This window comes from Pongo abelii, chromosome 2, assembly GCF_028885655.2.
Source record: "Pongo abelii isolate AG06213 chromosome 2, NHGRI_mPonAbe1-v2.0_pri, whole genome shotgun sequence".
Taxonomy (NCBI): domain Eukaryota; kingdom Metazoa; phylum Chordata; class Mammalia; order Primates; family Hominidae; genus Pongo; species Pongo abelii.
Window position 1 is genome coordinate 73,626,988 of NC_085928.1, and position 20,860 is coordinate 73,647,847.

A 20,860-nucleotide genomic window follows, 5' to 3' on the forward strand; every position below is an offset into this window, starting at 1 on the left:
AATCGCTTGAACCCAGGAGGCAGAGGTTGCTGTGAGCCAACATCGTACCACTGTACTCCAGCCTGGGTGACAGAGCAAGACTCTGACTCAAAAAAAAAAAAGAAAGAAAGAAAGATCTGGGAAAGAGAGTGACACTACGTAGAAGCCACTGTAGCTTCAAATGGCTCTCTCTCTCTCCTGTCATCCTGGAGACACACAACAGAAAATGGTGAATAATGTTTTAAACAAACTCGGAGAGAAAAAAAAATGTGGTAGCTGTCCTTTCTATCACCAAGTATAAAGACTAATCCTAACAATTCTTTGGAAAGTATTAGAAACAAAACATTGTCCTGCATTGCAGACCTATCTGCAATTAAAGCCACAGTTAAACACTGGGATGTGTCAGCCCCTGTAGTAGCAGCAAGTCTCTAAGACGGCCCCCAAGAACCTCTATTCCTGTGAGTCACACCCTTGCATAGCCCCCTCCCACACTGAATGTATCATTTTGATCTGGGTGACTAATGGTCTGGCAAAAGTATTGGTATATCATTCCCAGATTAGTCATGAAAGCACTGTGGCTGCCATTTTGGCCTCTTTCTTTTTCTCTCAGATCACTCACTCTGGGGGAAGCCAGTGGCCATGAGCTACCTACAAAGAAGCCCCTTGGCAAAGAACTGAGCCCTCCAGCCAACAGCCAAAGAGGAACTGAAGACTGCCAGCAACCAAAGTGAGCCTGAAAGGGGATCTCCCAGCACCATCGGGCCTTGGCATGGCTGTGGCCCTGGCCACTAGCTTGACAACAACCTCAGGAGAGATCCTGGGCCAGAATGACTGGCTCAGCTGCTCCCGGATTACTGTCGCTAAGAAACTTCATGAGATAATGCTTGTTGTTTTAAGCCACTAGGTTCTGGGGTACTATGCTATGCAGCGACAGAAAGCTAACACAGCTCTTTGCCCCCAGATGACTGACAAACTAGGAGAGGTGGTAAGGTGAGGGCAGAGATAAACAGACCCTGTGATTGTATGTTAAAAAAATACAAACGCTTCATAATGCTTTCTATTTGCTTTACAAGGCAACAGAAGAGATGTTAGGGAGACATACCCTCTTCTTAAGTAGTTCTGAATACTCTGATATGCAGCATTAAACATTTCTAGGTCTTCTTTTTCTCCAAAGAGAATGTAAGATTTCAAGAGGTATTCATAGAAGGAGTCCAGCCCGGCACCCAGGCCACTCTGCTTTCCAACCCAATGGCCCGTCTGAATGTTCACAACATTGCCTACAAAAATAAACAAGGCACTTGAGGTCCCAGCTGTCTCATCAGGGAGGACATAGATGGAGACAGGCCTCCTACTCCAACCACACTGCTCCTCAGCACCTTTATCCTTGGCATACAGGAGAAGGAGTGGTTGCTTGGACCTAACATTTTTATCAGTCTTATCACTAACTTAGCCTAGACATCTTTCTAAATATATAGCGTTTACTGACACAAACATGGGGATAAACATTTAATGCAAAATAAAAATAGGTTTCTCATTTTGCTTTTCCAGATTGACAATGCATTTCAAAACCCAAGAGTTTTTCACAGACTTTAACCCAGTACTGCCATTCCTGGGAATTTATCCAAAAAAAAGATGATTTTAAAAAGAAAAAGTAGCCAGGCATGATGGCTCACACTTACAATCCCAGCACTTTGGGAAGCCGAGGCAGGCGGATCGCTTGAGCTCAGGAGCTCGAGACCAGCCTGGGCAACATGGTGAAACTCTGTCTCTACCAAAAACACAAAAAATTTGCTGGGTGCGATGGCAGGTGCCTGTAGTGCCAGCTACTCACGAGGCTGAGATGGGGGGTTCACTTGATCCCAGGGATCACTTGAGCCTGGGAGGCAGAGGTTGCAGTGAGCAGAGATTGTGCCACTGCCGTCCAGCCTGGGTGACAGAGGGAGACCCTGTCTCAAAAGAGAAAAAAAAAAAAAGAAAAGGGAAAAGATAATTTTTTCTTTTTTTTTTTTTTTTTTTTTTTTTTTTTTTTTTTTCTTTTATTGTAATTATTATTATTATTATTATTATACTTTAGGTTTTATGGTACATGTGCCCAATGTGCAGTTAGTTACATATGTATACATGTGCCATGCTGGTGCACTGCACCCACCAACTCGTCATCTAGCATTAGGTATATCTCCCAATGTTATCCCTCCCCCCTCCCCCCAACCCACAACAGTCCCTGAAGTGTGATGTTCCCCTTCCTGTGTCCATGTGTTCTCATTGTTCAATTCCCACCTATGAGTGAGAATATGCGGTGTTTGGTTTTTTGTTCTTGCGATAGTTTACTGAGAATGATGATTTCCAATTTCATCCATGTCCCTACAAAGGACATGAACTCATCATTTCTTATGGCTGCATAGTATTCCATGGTGTAGATGTGCCACATTTTCTTAATCCAGTCTATCATTGTTGGACATTTGGGTTGGTTCCAAGTCTTTGCTATTGTGAATTTTTTCTTAATAATAAAAACAACAACAAAAGTGGTCATCATGAATGCAAGGCAATAACTTGGAAACAAACGATCTGCCAAATGTCAGGCAGAATCAAAATATTTGTTTATATTATAATGAAAAATATATAAAAGTTACACAGGCCAGGCTGAAAGGGTCTATAGAAACCTAAAAAGTTGACAATCGGGAGTGACACTGGTCAACTATTTGGTGATAGGCTGACAATTTGAGTGACTTCTTTATTTCTATTGCTGTTGTTAAATACAACAAATGTATACATAAATTTCACAACTTAAGACAGTGACATGAGTTAAAATAACACCTAGGCTGGGCACAGTGGCTTACACCTGTAATTCCAGTACTTTGTGAGGCCAAGGTGGGAGAATTGCTTGCGCTCAGGAGTTTGAGACTAGTCAGGCAACATAATGAGACCCTGTCTCTACATAAAATAAACAAAATTAGCTGGACATGGTGGCACACGCCGGTCGTCTCAGCTACTTGGGAGGCTGAGGCGGGAGGATCACTGAACCCGGCAGGTGGAGGCCGCAGTGAGCCAAGATCGCACCACTGAACTCCAGCCTGGGTGACACAGTGAGACCCTATCTCAAAATAAATAAATAAATAAAATAACACCTTCAGTTACCAAAATACTGATAATTAGTGAAGATAAATGATGAGTACATAGGGGTCATTATTCATCATACTTTCTCTCTACTATATTCTGAAATTTTCCATAATAATTTTTAAGTAACATCTTGACCAAACATTCTCAAGGGAAAAAACCCCACTTCATACAGGTTTAATCTGGACTTTCCATCTACTACCACAGGCCCAGATTTTTTAAAAGGAAAAAGCTGCTCCATCAGTAACTCTAAATTCTTATATTTAGAACCTTATATTGAAGCAATAAAATCTGCCTCAGAGGCAGTTCTTTTTACGGCATTTCCATTAACAATAATTTTCAAGTGGAATATGCCAGGGGATCCGAATCAGAAGGGAGCCCTCAAACACAAAAGCTTAATGCTTTTCCATCAGACCATGCAGCCTCTCTGCAAAGGGTCACATAAAGAAATTAGATACAGCTGACACAATTCTTGCTGAGTTGTCAATTGAGTTGAAGAGTAAAAAGGGGGCAGAGCCCAGAGAAGATGAAAGGAAAAGGGGACCAAGCAGTGTGCAGTCCCAATGGCAAGTAAAGGTGCCACACCTAGTAATCCTGTATCATTGCTCCGGAGGTTCCAAAGGGCTTTCACTGCTCGTCTGGCCACCCACTCAAATGTGGAGTCCCCCAGGAGCCGACTCAGAATCCCGAATTCCACCAGGAGGGAACCGGCTCCCGCTGTGCATGTCTCATTATTGGTGTCAGGAGGAACTCCTGTCTTTAGATTCACCTGGGGATGGGAACAGACAAAGACTGTGACAAAACTCAAGGAATCCACAGGGCTGAAAAGCCGGGTCTCAGAGACTACACTCAGCTAATAAACCAAGCTTACCACAGTGAGAGTCAGCCCTCTGCCTTCCAAGATACATCTGAGGTGAATACGGGAATTAAATTTAAAAGACACAAACAAGACAATAACAACAGCAGAGCCTTGCTTTATTAATATGAGCAAGTCTTCAGGGAATGGCTATAACACTTCACTAAACCTTCTCTTTCCAGCAGGTTTTCTTCATGGTAACATAGGCACCAGGCTTTAGGGTTAGAGACAAAAACAAACTATAGAATTTCTTCTGAATTTTAAATGAATCACTATGAACTCACTCCTGCTCAGCACCTAAACAAACCTCAAACTGGGAGAGAAAGGAGGCACTACCAGAATATGACAGCCAGTTTCATCATGAAGGCTCTGTGCTCTGGCAGTTCTCAGTCAGTTACCTAAAAGGCTGACTCCATTCCCAGAGGAGTTCTGGGCTTGGCAAATCAGATGTCACAAATATATAATCTAATTCCAGATCCTGGCATTTAAATCAGCAGCTAACTTGCTGGTCTGTGCAGCCTTTATTTGAAAGATCCACGTGAAGCATTGAAAAGAACACTCACTGAGCTCCCGCAATACCCATGTGAGGATCTCTGGGAAAATAGACCCAAGTCAGAGATGAAGACAAACTCCCCACACTGCTTTGTAGCAGAGAATATAAATCACACATGTAAATGGACTTAAGAATACTGAACTTCACAGAACATCAACTCTTTAAGGGGAAGGAATAAGTCATATATATCATTGTTTGCCTTTCATACAGTGGATGCTCAGTAAATGCTGAATGAATTTTAAAATATTTACATCATATTTAAGGCCAAATTCTTCTAAGGACACTGCTTTTCTTGTCTACCTCCATTCCATTCCTTCTCCCAAATAAATTAATAAGCAAAGAATTTTAATTCAGGAAGATAATGAATTGTCAAACACAAAGGGTCGAACCAGTCTACCCACCCGAGGATATGGAATCCCTGTCTTGGTGTTTTCAAAAGCAGGGAGGAGCCGCACCGCCAGGTCATGGGCCATGTATAACAACTCATTATCATAGTCCTTAATTGTCATGTCACCAAAGGGCTGCTTGGAGTCAGTTATTATTCTGTGAGCAGAAAGGAGGCTTCCCAGGACCCTAATGACAGGAAGAACAAAAAGATAATACAATCATGTTGCTTGTAAATGCACATAATCCAATTCAGAAAGATAGAAGTATGTTCATATCCACATAGACTCAGAACTGCCTGACGTCAGAGAGACCTGACTTAATGGCCTCTTGAATTCCTTTCTAGCTCTAATAATACACGATTGATTTTTGTTAACCATATTACTAAAAGAGAGAAAGGGAATCATTTATCCAAGACTACCAAAAACAATGCTATTTAAAATATTAACAATTTTGGTAATCTAAATCTTAGGGCATTAAGAAAAGGGAGTTGGCTGGGTGCGGTGGCTCATGCCTGTAGTCCCAGCACTTTGCCAAGGGAGATGCATCTCTTGAGGCCAGGAGTTCAAGACTAGCCTGGGCAACAAAGCAAGACCCTGTCTCTATTAAAAATAAAAAAAAATTAGCCAGATGTAGTGGCACACACCAGTAGTCCCAGCTACTTGGGAGGCTGAGGCAGGACGATCTCTTGAACCTAGAAATTGAAGGCTGCTACGATCATGCCACTACACTTTAGCCTGGGTAACAGAGCAGGACCCTGTCTCTTAAAAAAAAAAAAAGAGTGTACTAATTGTTCTCAGAATAAATATTACCTATTAGTATTATTGAATTACTCTTGATTTATTTCATTTGGAGAAAACACTCATAAAAAAACAGAAGCTGGGCATGGTGACATTTGCCTGTAGTCCCAGCTATTTGAGAGGCTGAGGTGGGAGGATCGCTTGAGCCCAGGAGTTCAAGGCTGCAGTGAGCCGTGATAGCACCACTGCACTTCAGCCTGGGCAACAGAACAAGACCCTGCTCTAAAATGAAGAAAAAAATCTAATTTAATTCAAATTAAAAAAAAAAACAAAAACAGAGAAAGGTAAGACAACAAATACTAAGTAATTTTTGTTGTTTTGGCTATCAAGAAACTTCCCTAACACCATAATATCTGGTAAAGAGGCAAGGTGAAAAGGAGGAGGAAAAAATGACCTACTAAGAGGCAACAGGCTACCAGCTTACACCTAAGTCCTTGTAGACCCATAAAGTCCCATTCCAAAGATCTGAAGTAGACTGTGACATATGTTAGAACAAAGGTTTTCACCAATTTAATTTTAAATAAGAATTACATATGTGAACTGGAAATGTTATGCAGTTAACACAATTTTCAAAAGATGTAAACAGGAAAATAACCACAATGTATCAAAGAAAGCAATATACAATACACTAGGTATACAGCATGATCCCAATCCACTAAACAGAGAGAGAGAGAAAAAGAGAGAGAGAGAGAGAGAAATAGAAGTGAGAGATATACCTAACAAAGAAATATACTAAAATGGTAAGCAGTGATTTTCTGTGGGTGGTAAGATGGGAAACTCTCATTTCCTTCAGAAATATGTAGGGGTTGTCCTAGGACACGGTGAAAGAAGGAAATGAAATCAGACTATAAAGGGAAACCATGAAATTCTGTACTAGACAGACACCTATTTTACACCCCCATTAAAACATAAATGTGCCCAGGCATGGTGGCTCATGCCTATTATCCCAGCACTTTGGGAGGCCAAGGCAGGCGGATCACTTGAGGTCAGGAGTTCCGAGACCAGCCTGGCCAACATGGTGAAATCTCATCTCTACTAAAAACACAAAACTTAGGTGTGGTGGTGAGTGCCTGTAATCCCAGCTACTCAGGAGGCTGAGACATAAGAATGCCTTGAACCTGGGAGGTGGAGATTGCAGTGAGCCAAGATTGCACCACTGCCCTCCAGCCTAGGTGGCAGAGACTCCATTTCAAAAAAAAAAAAAAAAGACTTTAATCTATAAAAACAAAACAAAATACAAATGAATCTTTCCCTTCAGTCCAGAATGTGATTACTTTGAAATAATTGTTCCAGTTTTGATAGATATGAACATGAAAAATGCACACTGCACCCATAAAGCCCATATGGACTCCCTGCCTGGATCTTGCGGTGAAAAGACCCTCACAGGTATTTTTTTCTTTAAACACATAAAAAGAAGTCTCCAATTCATTTTATGAATATTCATTATTTTACCTTATCGTGGCCTCAAAGACTTGGACGGTGGAATCTTTGTCAAATGAAACTGTGTTGATCACTAACTTGACTGCTTTCTGGAACTCGGATGAATTTCCCATTATCTTTAAAAAGAGGAACACAGGTCATTACAGCAACTTGAAATGAAACTGAGGCTATATCATCACAGCAGCCCAGTCACGTCACCTAAATGTCTGTATGTGGTTTTGCTACCATAGAAGTAGAAACACAGGAGATAGAAAAGCAGCTATTTCTTAGAATATATTCCCAGCACATGGCAGGCCCATTTCCTCCAACTCAAGAATCCTGTCTCCAAGGGACAAAACTGTGAAAATAATTCCTTGTAAAATCATTGGCACTCCTCATCTTCCCAACTCCACTCTCCAGCAAACTTCACTATGATCTTATTTAACATGCCAGGCATTGTGGTTTCTAAAACTTCTGGCAGGTATACAAATAAATCAGAAAACTGAAGAAACAAAAATATGTCTTTCTCTCTGCTCCTCAAATAAATCAGCAGCTTGGGTGCTTGGCTCCCAGGAGACCAAAACATGTGGAAAATTGAATGAACTTGTTGCTTGTTATCCAGATGCCTAAACACTTTGAGAAATAGTGGTAGTATCTTTTGGAGCACAGGATAAAACCAGTGACTGATTTAAAGGCAACAAAACATATGAATAATCAGCTTTATGTCCTTTTTAAAAAGTGATCTAGAATTATGATTCCTATTTTGGGTATGTAGATACGATGTCACACTAAGCTACTCTCTCCTATGTGAAGCACAGTTGGGCATCAAACTTTATAGATTAACCTGAATCAAAATTATTTCATTCCACTCAAAATTTTATGACAACCCTGAGACTATAATGACATCATAAGGACATACTGTGAAAGAAAAATAAATTTCTGGGACCCCAAAATCACTATGCCAAAGGGAAAAGTCAAGCTGGGAACTGCATCAGGCAAACCTGCTTCCCATTTTATTCCTAAATAAGATAGCTACAAAGATTTAAAAAAAAAAAAAAAAAAAAGCTATATATGTCCCTTACAATTTACCTACAAGGAAATTCCTTGTGGGCCTCAAGATCTTCCCCACAAAACAATTCTGCTGAATTTCACCCAGGCAATGTAAATTGACAGTTTATCTTCACAGGTACAAACAAAGGACAGAACTCAGTAATCCCTCTGCTCACCTAAGAAAAATGCATATCTGATTGCTTCCTCTGCCCTACTGTTTATGTAAAACTGCAGATTCACTAAGCCAGACAAAGGCATAACTGACTATTCCTCTACCTTTGTCACAGGTAAACTGTATATTCAGTGAAAGGCTAATCAGAGAGTCAACCAGCTGGACACGGTGGCTCAGGTCTGTAAGCCCATATTTAGGGAGGCCAAGGCGAGCAGATCACTTGAGGCCAAGAGTTCAAAACCAGCCTGGCCAACATGGCAAAACCTCGTCTCTACTAAAAATACAAAAAATTAGCCAGGCGTGGTGGCACATGCTTGTAATCCCAGCTACTTGGGAGGCTGAGGCACAAGAATTGCTTGAACCCCTGGGAAGGTGGAGGGTGCAGTGAGCTGAGATCTCACCACTGCACTCCAGCCTGGGCAACAGAGCAAGATTCTGTCTCAAAAAAAAAAAGAAAAAAGAAATGTAACCATTTGTCTTTTATCTGCCTATGACTTGGAAGTGCCCCCTCACCCTACTCCCAGCACATCAAGTTGTCCCACTTTTCTGGACTGAACCAATGTACATCTTACACATACTGATTGATGTCTCATGTCTCCCTAAAATGTATACAACCAAGCTGTGCCTAACTACATTTTTTCCACCTCATCGTTATTTTGCTGTAACCTACAGAGTAAGTACAGACATTTCTAGCTTTCAGTTCTTTCTTTTTAGAAGATGATGCAATAATGCTCCAAGTTGCATCCAATGGTCAGGGGACTGCTATCTTCACAATGTTTCCCTAGCACATCTGTTAAAACCTGCTTAAATGTTAGCAAAAGAAAAAGAAAACTTCAACAGAAGTAACACCTGAAAAATAAGCCTGAAGGACTAAAGGCCGGATATTCTACAATGAAAACCACAGCGATGGGTCTGTTTCCTTACAGATGTTTACCAGCAACACTATCTGGTGAAGCTGCAGGTGCTGACAGGAGCTCAAATCAAGTGAGGATGGTGAAGGAAGTCAACGACTCTTACTTATTGTAGTTTATTATTATGGTCAGATAGCTACAGAACCCTGAGTAACTATGTTCTGAAATCACACACTCATGTTTGAAAATGGCTGAATGGGACAGAGGAGCTAAATGGGTTTGTTTGTTTGACTGTAGGACTTCTCAGAGTCTTTAAAATGCTGATGGGCACTGTGGCTCTCTAACAGTGGAACCGGACATACAGAATTTCTCAAGTTCATTTAGAAACAGAACTCTTCTTTCAGGGAGTAAGTATCTTTGGAATCTGTGTTGGGAAATGCTTCATTAGTCAGAATTCATTTTTTGAACAAACATTTGCACTGCTACTATGCACCCAACACCATTAAGTGTGGGGGACAGTATGGTGAACAACAGAATAGCAGGCAAGGTAGAGGGATAAAAAAACAAAATGGGGCAAAAAAAAAAAAGCCAGCTACTCGGGAGGCTGAGGCAAGCGAATCACTTGAACCCAGGAGTTGAAGGTTGAAGTGAGCCAAGATCACGCCACTGCGCTCCAGCCTGGCGACAGAGTGAGACTCTCTCAAAAAAAAAAAGAAGAAGAAAAAGAAGAAGAAGAAGACAAAGCTCTCAGGGAGAAGGAGTAAGCTTTCATGAGCTATACATGAGTCTTAGGATGTTTCCTTTAAGCAACCCTTGTAGGCTGAGTCAGCCTCTGGTATCATCAACAAATTAGCTCTAAGGTCGAATATACTTGTCTGGGCACATTTTGATCAGTGATGGTAAATGACTGAAACAGAACAGCAATAACTTCAGAAGGAGATATTGGGAAACTAAGTTGCTTTGTAATTTAAATTATACTAAATCAGTACCCCAGATTTCCTATTAGACCAAGGGCCTAGTCCTATTTCTACTACTTATTTATAAAATGAGGATGTAGAATGATCTCTCAAGCTCTTTCCAAGTTCTGGTTAATTCTACTACTAGCAAGATACTAGACAATCATAATGCAAACGTGGCTAGCACATTACCGAATTCTTTTGTGTGTGTGTGTGTCTCCAGAGATGGAGTCTCACTCTGTTGCCCAAGCTGGAGTGCAGTGGCACAATCTCAGCTCACTGCAACCTCTGCCTCCTGGGTTCAAGCATTTCTCCTGCCTCAGCCTCTTGAATAGCTGGGACTACAGGCGCCCGCCACCATGCCCAGCTAATTTTTGTACTTTTAGTAGAGAAGGGGTTTCACCATGTTGGTCAGGCTGGTCTCAAACTCCTGACCTCAGGTGATCCTCCCACCTCAACCGCTCTAAGTGCTGGGATTACAGGCGTGAGCCACCGCGCCCGGCCCCAATTCTAACTCCTAACAGATGGCTTTAAACTCTTCTATGGCATGTTAAAAGAAACAAGAATAAATAGAAGTACAACATTTGGGCTAGATTGCAATAAGATATTTCTCATGGTAAAGACTTGCTGGACAATGAAGGAAAGCAAAGAGGCTGTAAAATCACCTTTACTAAGAAGATTTTAAAACAACACTATGCTGGAATACAGTCCCCTGGAAACTGTTTTAATGGCAAAAGGTGAGGCAGATGAAGCACACAGACATGGCACCATGTACTGAGTGCCACACTGCCTTCAAGGTGCTTCTGCGTATCTGCTCAAAGGTCTCTAGTTCTCCAGAGTCAATGAGCAAAACCACAGGATGAGGCGGTAATATTAGCCAGCACCCACATTGGCAGCTCAGGCATGGAGTGTCCACAAAACAGGAAGTAGCAAATAAAAGAGAAGGGTTTCTAGGGAGCCCCACATAAGGACTGGCGCTAGGGCTCCAACTTGCTCTTGGGGGAGCCAGTGGCTAGATGATATTTCAGGGTACCTGCCAACCCTTAGATCTTCTCTCTTTTACTCCTGGAATAGCAACGACTGTAATTATCAATATGGGTTCTTTTAGGGAATAATATAGAAACTGGTTAAAAAAAAATAGCTTCCCTAAAATCAATCATACATTTCTTCTCCTTTTTTTAATGGAATCACATTTCCCCTCATTTAACTTTCAACACTTTTCTTGTTCTCCCCATAAAGGTCATTAAAATAAATAACAGTTATCAAAGCTAATGATACATTTTGACTTATCAGGCTCCCCGGAATTCCCACTGCTGGAGGGAACTAGGGATAATCAACTCCAAAACATCTTAATTCTTTTTTTTAAAAAAAGGTGAACACTTACTGCAAGTGTATCCAATGCATCAACAAGAGTCAATGAGTAGTTCCCCAGTACATCATTGATGTTCAGATTTGAACTGAAAAAGAAAATTAAAATTAAACAAAAAGACTTTATTTCAAAAGAGAAGACAATAAAACTAAACACCCATCAGAAACTATAATTGCCAGCAACTCTTATTTATTCAGGAACTAATTATGGGTGAATTAATACGGCAAAGGTCTTTCTACCCTCAAAGTTACACTTTCTATGGTGTCCATAAGTAGAACAGAGTCACAGAACTGTGGAGGCACACTTGTACCAGAGTGGAAAGAATGCTCATAGGAAGTCAGGAGGCAGTAAGTCATCTCCTCTCTGAGATTCAGGTTTATCACCATAGACAATCTCCTTGGTCCTGTCCAACTTTAAAAAGCTCTGATTTAACAATCATTAGGAACTAAAGGAGAGCCCCTGTCATACGACCCACCTGTAATACTTTAATACAGAAATTAGACACCACAGCCTATATTACACACAAAAAGAAGTAAATACATTAATTGACAGTGTCAATATTACTCATCTGTCCTATGGTTGGGGGTATAAATTAACTTCTTTACACCATTTCTTCATTAATAACTCATCCAAAGGGCCTCCATTATTTCCATTAATTCTGAGATATCATTTAACATGAACCAAGGCAGAATTGAGGCCTTTCTCCCTTCTTAACTGGAGCTACATAAACGTTTCTGCCACACACCTCTCACCCCATAATCTACACCAATTTTCCATTCTGAAACAACCTTAAGAAACCAACTTCAGGATGATGAGGGTGAAGCTCCTCAGGCACTGTGGTATGTCTTTGTAACACTTAAAAAAAAAGTCAACACCAAAAAAACTAATACATCTGGGAGAATAGGGATGAAGAACTAGTAAAATAAAGGACAGTTTGAGAAATTCTGGGGACTTCGTTTATTTATTTGTCCCATTCCCAAAAATCCAGAAAATAAGTGCAGAAGCTTGGAAAAAATGATAGTAAGAGAAGACATAAGACAACCGTTTAAAGATTTTATTAGCAACCAAAGCAAAAAACTCCAGTTTTATTTCCAGCAAGATTCATTGATATCTGCAGTCTTCCATCATATCCCAAAGCACTTTATCTGCTCCTTGGATCACCCTAATGGGTCCTTATCTCACTTTCCAGTGAGAGAAGCTTCCGGTGTACAGCACCTCTCGTGTTGTGATGGCTTGCTGTGCTCTCTGAAAGGCCTGTGCCTCAAGCTGGGGGAAATGGGGCTTATGTGAAAGAGGCATAACAGCTCCAATGTCTGATTTTATTTGAACCCTCCAGTTGCCTTGTTTTACGCTGTTATGCCACCTAACCTAAAGCAAAGAATTTATAGTAAAATTTTAGGCTGGGCACGGTGGCTCACGCCTATAATCCCAGCACTTTGGGAGGCCAAGGTGGGTGGATCATCCAAGGTCAGGAGTTCAAGACCAGCCTGGCCAACATGGCAAGACCCTGTCTCTACTAAAAATACAAAAATTAGCTGGGCGTGGTGGCAGGCACCTGTAATCCCAGCTACTAGGGAGGCTGAGGCAGAGGAATTACTTGAACTCAGGAGGCGGAGGTTGCGGAGAGCCGAGATCGTGCCATTGCACTCCAGTCTGGGCGACAAGAGTGAAACTCCGTCTCAAAAAAAAAAAAAAAAATTTTAGATACTTTTTTTGAAACAAGATATATATGGGGGCTATAGACTAGGAACTAAGGCTATCTCATTTATTATAAGCTGGGAAGTCAGAAAACTGCTTGGCTGGAAAATTGTACCTGTTTTTTCTATTTGTTGATTTTCTGGAAATAAACTTATACAATAGCAAAAGGTCCCCTCAAAGCGAGAGCTATGGATTCAAATATGCCTCTCAAGCGCAAGTGACAGCCAAAAAGGGTACAAAAAGTGCAAGGGTTGCAGGAGGGGCTCAAAGGAGAGAGGGAGATCCTTATGCCCAATTCTGCCAATTCAAGAATGTTCTGCTATGTGTAAATATTTCACTATGTTGCTCTGCTGCTTAGAAACAGAGTGGGCTTTAACAGCCCACCTCATCAGAAAATAGCTCCCTCATCATGTAGCATCCAAGCTAGATGGTAATCAGGAGAACCACATGTAACTCCCCTCTCCTGAGTCACACCCAGATCTGCGGCATGTGTCATTCTCTCCACCTGCACAGGCCCATGGAAGGAAGGTACTCACTGTGAGCACTGAACTCCTTTCCATGTTTTATTGTGCTCTGCCTTCTAATCTATAACTAAAATAGACCCAGTTTTAAAATATTTCTTTTACAATGCCCAGTCACTAAAAATTAATGAGTTGCCACAGTAAAAAAAAAAAAAAAAAAATTACTTGCAGTAACTGTGGGGTTCCTTCTCTCCACTCTAGTCAGACAAATCCTCTCCAAGATCTGGGGTATTTATTCATTAGAACACTTTTAATTTTTTCTTACCAAATAATTGCTACATCCTCTTTCAAAATGTGCCAAAATAAGGGGGAAGTGGGAGTGAGGATGAAGGAAAAAAAATAAACACCATAAAACTCTCCTGGCCTAACAGCATGAAATTATTATGACTCCATTTATGCCAGCCCACTATGCAGGTAAGACTCTGGATTTGTTCTTTGTAGATATTCTTGTCAATGTCTAGCCTAACCTGATACCTTTAAGTTCATCAAGCAAGAACTCAATACCTTTCCCTGTAACCAGCTGGCTGAACCGCACGACTAAATGCTCCACTTACTTCACCAGGTACAAATGTTCATGGCATTCACCCCACTGTAAATTTTTAAAGTTCACCTCAAAACAGAAAAGATGGCGAAAACCATGGCCTTTGATAGAAAATTTTTGATTATGTAGCTAACAAAATCAAACATATGTGTTTTTAAAAATTCCCACGTATACTTAACCTGTAACAGCTGTTCAGAAATCTACCTGGTGTGGTGTAGGCACAGAGATAACATAAGAAACAGTCCCTGCGTTCAAGGGATTGATAATCTGGAGAGACAAGACAAAGGGAAATGCAGGTGAATACACAACAGTACTCAATTCTCAAATAAGGTTAAAATGTGGAATCGCAGCTCAAAGGAAAGGAATCAAAAGGAGAACTGAGCAAATAAAGGAAAATCATCTTCAAACAGTTAGATGGCATCACGGAAACAAGACGAGCCTGACTCTGAAAGAGGGCAGGACTTTCCAAAGAAAGAGGAATGCAGAGGAGGCCACCTTGAGCTAGGAGTACCTAAGCATTGGAGGGGCCAATATTTGTTTGGCTTAATTTGAGATTTGCTTTGTTGTTTTAATAGCAATACAGTTGAGAAGAAATTGAGATTGGTCACATGCCCAAAAGCCAGAACTACAGTTAACCATTCACAGGATTACAAAAATGTAATATCCACATTTACTCAAAGAAACTTTAAATTTGGATCCTCCAACCTAAATTGAGGATGTGAGAAGAACTGACTTTGCATAGTTATCTGTAGACAGATCTGCTCTTTTTAGAGTGTTCAAGTTTTATTCACTTCATGTTAACTCCTTACCTGACACTTCCCCAAGAACAAGTCACGTGTACTTGAGGCAAGAGAAGTTTGGAGCACATATGACTACAGAGAAACGGTAAGAGTGTTTAGCACCGATATTTTCTATGTGTACTTTTTATATAATACTCTAATGGCAAATTCACTCTTGTTAAATGAGTCATTAGAATACATTTGATTTTTTAAAATCTGAAAGATTTTTGACTGGGCTTGGTGGCTCACACCTATAATCTCAGCACTTTGGGAGGCCAAGGCGGGAAGACTGCTTGAGACCAGGGGTTTGAGACCATCCTGGGCAACAAAGTGAGACCCCACTTCTACAGAAAAATTTTTTTAAAAAAATTAGCTGAGCATGGTGGGGCACACCTCTAGTCCCAGCTATTCGGGAGGCTGACGCAGGAGGACTGCTTGAGCCCAGCAGTTCAAGGCTGCAGTGAGCAATGATTATGCCACTGCACTCCAGCCTGAGTGACAGAACAAGACCCTGTCAATTAAACAAACAAACAAAAAATATGAAAAATTTTTATTACAGATTATTTAGTTTGGGGATGTGAAGTACCCTCCTGTTTCAAAGCCAGCATGACAATACTCTGGTTTTAAACTTTCCTCAAGGCCTAGTATTCGATAGCGTAACAGGAGGACTACAGTCAATAATAATTTAATTGTACATTTTAAAATAACTAAAAGAGTATAATTGGATTGTTTGTAACACAAAAGAAAAATGCTTGAGGGGCTGGATACCCAATTTTCCATGATGTGATTATTACAAATTGCATGCCTGTGCCAAAATATCTCATGTACCCTATAAATATATACACCTAATATGTACCCACAAAAATTAAAAATAAAATTTTTCTAAATATTAAAAAAAAAAAAAGCAAAGCCTCAGAGGAGTTAAAGGAAGGAGAGTACAAAACATTAAGTTTTCCACTCTTTGTAAGTGGCAAGTGTGAGGCGTCTATGCAAGGCTTCTTTGGCCTCCTCAAAGACAACAAAGGTTTACCAACCAACGGGCCTACCCAGCTCAGGGCACAACCCTCCCCTAATGCCATCCCCACCTCCTCAATACTTCTAACACCCTCTTTCCAATAACACATCTGTCTCAAAGCAACCTGACCTTAACTTACGCATAACCAAACCAATGCATAACCAAACCAAAACACTCAGCAGCAGCCTTCATCCTGAAATAAAGGCCAACGGCACACATGACACCACGAAGACCAGCAAGTTAAATCAACCACCACCTCACTTTGCTGGGAAGGGATTCTTAAGGTTCTCCAGAAGCGCTTTTAAGGTTTACTAAGAAAAACATTAAAATGTCATCAACTCACTCTCCAAACCATCATATTCTCAAATGAAAGTAAACTGTTTTCAACTTCAGTCCACCTGATAAAAGGTTATCTGAGAAACAGTCTGTGAGCAAGAATAAAGGCACTTATTGAAAGTGCTCTCTCTCTTCTTGTAATACCAAGAGCACTAGTGGAAAAGCACAAATTAAGATCCGAAATATGTACACATACTATGATTTCAACTATGTAAAACATGCATAGACATATGGGCAGGAACTAGTGGCAAAGATAAATTTAAAATAACTGGTGGGATTTTATGATATTTTTCAAACTTTAATGATGTTGATTTAAAAAGAAAAAACATCAAAGCATGATGTAGGCTGACAACAAAAAAAAGACCACAATTAAATGAAGTTTATTCCTCCCCCAAAAAAAAACTAAGAAAGAAAATACATTTATAGGTATAAAGTCCCCTCTAGTTAAGTGAGCCAAATCATTCATTCATTTCTTAAAATCTGGAAAGGCCATGGCCGGGAGCGGTGGCTCACGCCTGTAATCCCCACACTTTGGGAGGCCCAGGCGGGTGGATCACGAGGTCAGGAGATGAGACCATCCTAGCTAATACGGTGAAACCCTGTCTCTACTAAAAATACAAAAAATTAGCCGGGCGTGGTGGCACGAGCCTGTAGTCCCAGCTACTCGGGAGGCTGAGGTAGGAGAATCACTTTAACTCGGGAGGCGGAGGTTGCAGTGAGCGGAGATCGCGCCACTGCACTCCAGCCTGGGCGACAAAGCGAGACTCCCTCTCAACAAACAAAAAATGTGTAAAGGCCAAATACTTTTTTTTTCAAAATTTAATTATTTTTTCTCAAAAAAATTGAGATAGAAAATACACTTATACGTATAAACGCTATGGTTAAGCAAGAAAAACTCATCAGTTTCCTAGAATTTTGAAAAGGCTCAGTCTTTTGAATTTAGCTTGGGATGTCCCCTTGCTTCGGTAGAAATCATGCTCTCAAACTGCAATTTAAAACATAAATGTTTAGATAACCACACCATTTTAAAAACCCAAGTCCGTTTAGTCCATAGGCTTCCTTATCAGAACCTAAGGACTGGACTCCACTGCTTTCCTCCAGGTGAAGGAAAATGCTTGCCCCAGACGGTGTCAAGACACTGAGCAAACCAACTCCTCCTCCACTCCCATCCAGGAGAGGGGAGTCACCTATTTGGACTAACAGGGTCTATGGCAATGCACATTCCTTCCCTACAGGTAAGAGGTCCTTAGCTGGGTGTACTGCCCTCTTGGACTTTGATGTGAACAGTGGTGACCCTTGGAGCTCAGCCTTTGCAAACAAGGCTGGTGAACAGGGAGGACTGGCTGACCTTCCCTGACAACCACGCCACCAGAGGCGGGGGATTTATAGGACAGATCGTACAGGGCAATGACGTTGACAGTCAGTTCGGCATCCAATGAATTTCACCTCTAGTATCTAGACCTCAAAAGTGGGCCACATAGCTTCCCTCCCCACCACCTAACTATCCTTAGCCTAAGAAGCAGCCCCTGTGAAGGAGAGGCTGTAACCCCGTTCTGCCTCAAACTCAATGGACGGCTTTGGAGAAGTCAACTCTTGGCTTTTTACCTAGAAAAGACGTGGGTGTGGCAATCTGATAGAGGTGGGGGTGCGAGGTAAGGGCTTGTTCTGAGGCTGCGTTTACACGGGGAGTATGGAGATTTCATTTAGAGTTTATGCTCATCCGGAGGAGGGGCTCGGATGGAAGTGGAAAGCCCTCCAAGCCAGCCCTTGGCACTGCCACTGTCCCTTCTGGTCCTGGACCTCAGTTTCCTCATGTGTAAGACACTGAGCTGGACAGCAGTTCTTAAGTTTGGAGATTCCGGGAGAATCAGGAGAGGAAGGCCACCCGCCCACCCCGCACCCTCAAGCTCGAGGGTCTTCACAGGGACTCAGACGGGACACGGCGCGGGAGCGCTGCCTGGGACCCTAAGGGCCCTGGCGCCCTCGGGGGCCCCGGAGGACAGACGGCTGCACCCCGGCGCGGAGGGCGGAAGGAAGCGCGTGAGCGCGCGGCCCCGGGCGGCGGGGCTACTCACGGGTCCCCGCGGTCGGGCCCACGGCCGCGGCAGTGGATGGGGTTGAGCTCGTCCTGGGGGAAGGCGTGAGCCATGTAGTTGTCGTAGCCAAAGACGAACATGCCCCGTGCCAGGTCGCGCATCTGGGCACGCAGCTGCGGAGGGAAGGCGCCGCTGTAGCGCTTCTCGTACTCGTCCGGGCCGCGGCCCCGGCCGCCCAGCACGTAGCCCCAGTGGGCTGGGCCGCACATCCCCGGCCCAGGACGCCGCGGAGCCTTGCGCGGGCTCTGCGCTGCCCCGGTCCCCGGCGGCTGCAGCCACGACGGCCCGGATAGCCCCCCAGGCCGGCCCACGGGCCCCGAGGCGGGCGACGCGGGGCCGTCGGGGTTCCTCAGACGCTGGAAGCCGAAGCTGAGCGGAAAGCGCTGGTAGAAGCCCATGCTGGGCCCCAGCCCGAAGACGAGCCACAATACTCCATGGAGGCCAAGCCGGAGGAGCACCAGCCCCAGGACGAGCGCTCGCCATTGCATGGTCGCGCGGGCGCCGCGGGCATTATTTTAAAGCGCGGGGGCCTCCCCGCCGACCACCGCACCCCGCGCTCTTCCCGTAGCCCGGCTCACTTCCCCTTTAAGGAACTCCTCCGTGACGCACCAGGAACTAGCCCATTGTCCCCAACCCCCAGGCTCTCCGGCGGGCCGGCCAGGCCCCACGTTCGCCCGCCTAGTGGCCCGGGATTGGCCCGGCCTGGGCCCGGCCTCGCGGGGCGCGGCCCAGGACTCCCTGCCACGCCGTAGGCCGCCAGGGCGTCCGGGACGCCCCGAGGCCCCGCCCCTCGCCCGGGCCCCGCCCCGACTCCCAAGCCCCGCCCCACTGGGCGGTCCGTAGCCCGACGGGTTGTTGTGGCGAGCAGGAGCCGCGCCGGCCCGCGGGGGAACTTCCAGCCAATGGGAGAGCGGCACGGCAGCGCCCGCCGGACGCTGGACACAGACGTGGTCCCAGACCGCCTGGCGTTGGGTAGATCGGGTCTCTGGGCAGAGCGTGTGTCCGGCAGAGCTAGGACCGGAAAAAGCCACTCTAGGTCTAGGTTAGGAGTGATGACAGTTAAAAGATATATAAGGAAAAGAAGGAAAATATCGTTTCTGTATAAAAGGAGCTGTTTTTGCATATCGAGCGCAGAAGTTTTATAACTTAGGTGTCTGTTTATGGAGGGGGTGGGATACTACCTTTTAGCTCAAGGAGTGCACAAAACAGTATCATGAATTCTGCTCTTTTGATTTAAACACCCAAATTTGAAGAATCGCTCAAGGTGCTTGTAAAACACATATCCCCAGATCCCTCCCTAGACCTATCGAACAACTCCAACGGTCTCGGGAATATGCGTGTAAGTACTCTTGGGCAGTTCTTAGAAAGTGGCAGTTTCAGGAAATACTAAGCTATGTTATATTGCTTTTGTCTCGGAAATAGGATTTTTTTAAAAGGGGGGGGCAGGTTGGGGGTGGGAATGAAGGCTCCCACCACCACCAAATTATTTACCAGATATATCTAAACATGTCTTCTCCTGTCCCTCCCATCCTACCATCTCTCCTGTGCACCCGCAATTAGTGACCTAACCTTTGAGGTGTGGGGTAGATTCCCAGTTAAATCATTTTACCCCTCTGTATCTACTTCCTATAATAATTAAGAAGGTTGCAAATGTTAGCTGTAAAGGGCTATGGCTTTCACATAAAGATTCAATGGTTTAGGCGTTTATTTATTTTGCTTGCTGCATTTGGAGTTGGCTGTAAGGTTTGCCCTCCCTAAGTTTAGACCCTATGCCTGTTTCATCAGGGTTTCTGAAAAGCTTGGGAAGCAAGACCTGACTAGACCCCCAAATCTGATATTGGCTGAATGGTCGACCAAGGGAGTGCATAAGAAGATAAGTTGTCATGTGGCACTCTCATCACATTTTCAGGGTAGAGGACTTTTTGAAATACAGAGGAGGTGTAAGGGGAACTAAGAAAACACTTGATTACAGCACATGGTAGCTGGCACATAGGAAGGTCCTTACTGTTGGCTGAGCCTTGTTCTTTCCCAACATTGAGACATCGAGAGCAGCCCAAGCAGCAAAAAGATTACGAAGACAGCTTGAGCCAGGGTCTTTAGACTACACAGCTTCTGCTTTTTCCCCTGTGTGAAGGATGCCTAGGGACTGTGCTGGCAGCCCAGCTCCAGCCCTTGATCCTGAACTACTGCCTTCCTGGAACTTGCAAACTGAATGTGAATATTCAGTTGCATGTTGTATGTTTCCTTCCGGGGCTACTTTATTGCAAATTTTAACTTAAATTTTATCTGGTTAACTGCAGGCCACATTGAGGACAGCTCCTGTCTTGATGTTAGAGAAAAACTCTTATAAAAATAAATCTTTTAATAACCA

The 20,860-nt window shown here is 43.2% G+C and overlaps 1 protein-coding gene across 1 annotated transcript in view; it reads right to left on the reverse strand.

The window, feature by feature from the left end:
• EDEM1 (ER degradation enhancing alpha-mannosidase like protein 1) overlaps positions 1–19,221 on the reverse strand; it is a 32,825-nt gene extending 13,604 nt beyond the window's left edge. The window contains exons 1-6 of the mRNA XM_024245363.3: positions 18,469–19,221; positions 11,519–11,591; positions 7,139–7,242; positions 4,904–5,075; positions 3,679–3,862; positions 1,082–1,256 (exon numbers count right to left, since the gene is read on the reverse strand). Of these exons, the coding sequence (XP_024101131.1) occupies positions 1,082–1,256; positions 3,679–3,862; positions 4,904–5,075; positions 7,139–7,242; positions 11,519–11,591; positions 18,469–18,977 (1,217 nt within the window). The 5' untranslated portion in view covers positions 18,978–19,221. The remainder of the gene's footprint in view (positions 1–1,081; positions 1,257–3,678; positions 3,863–4,903; positions 5,076–7,138; positions 7,243–11,518; positions 11,592–18,468) is intronic.
• Between the last annotated feature and the right edge of the window lie 1,639 nt (positions 19,222–20,860).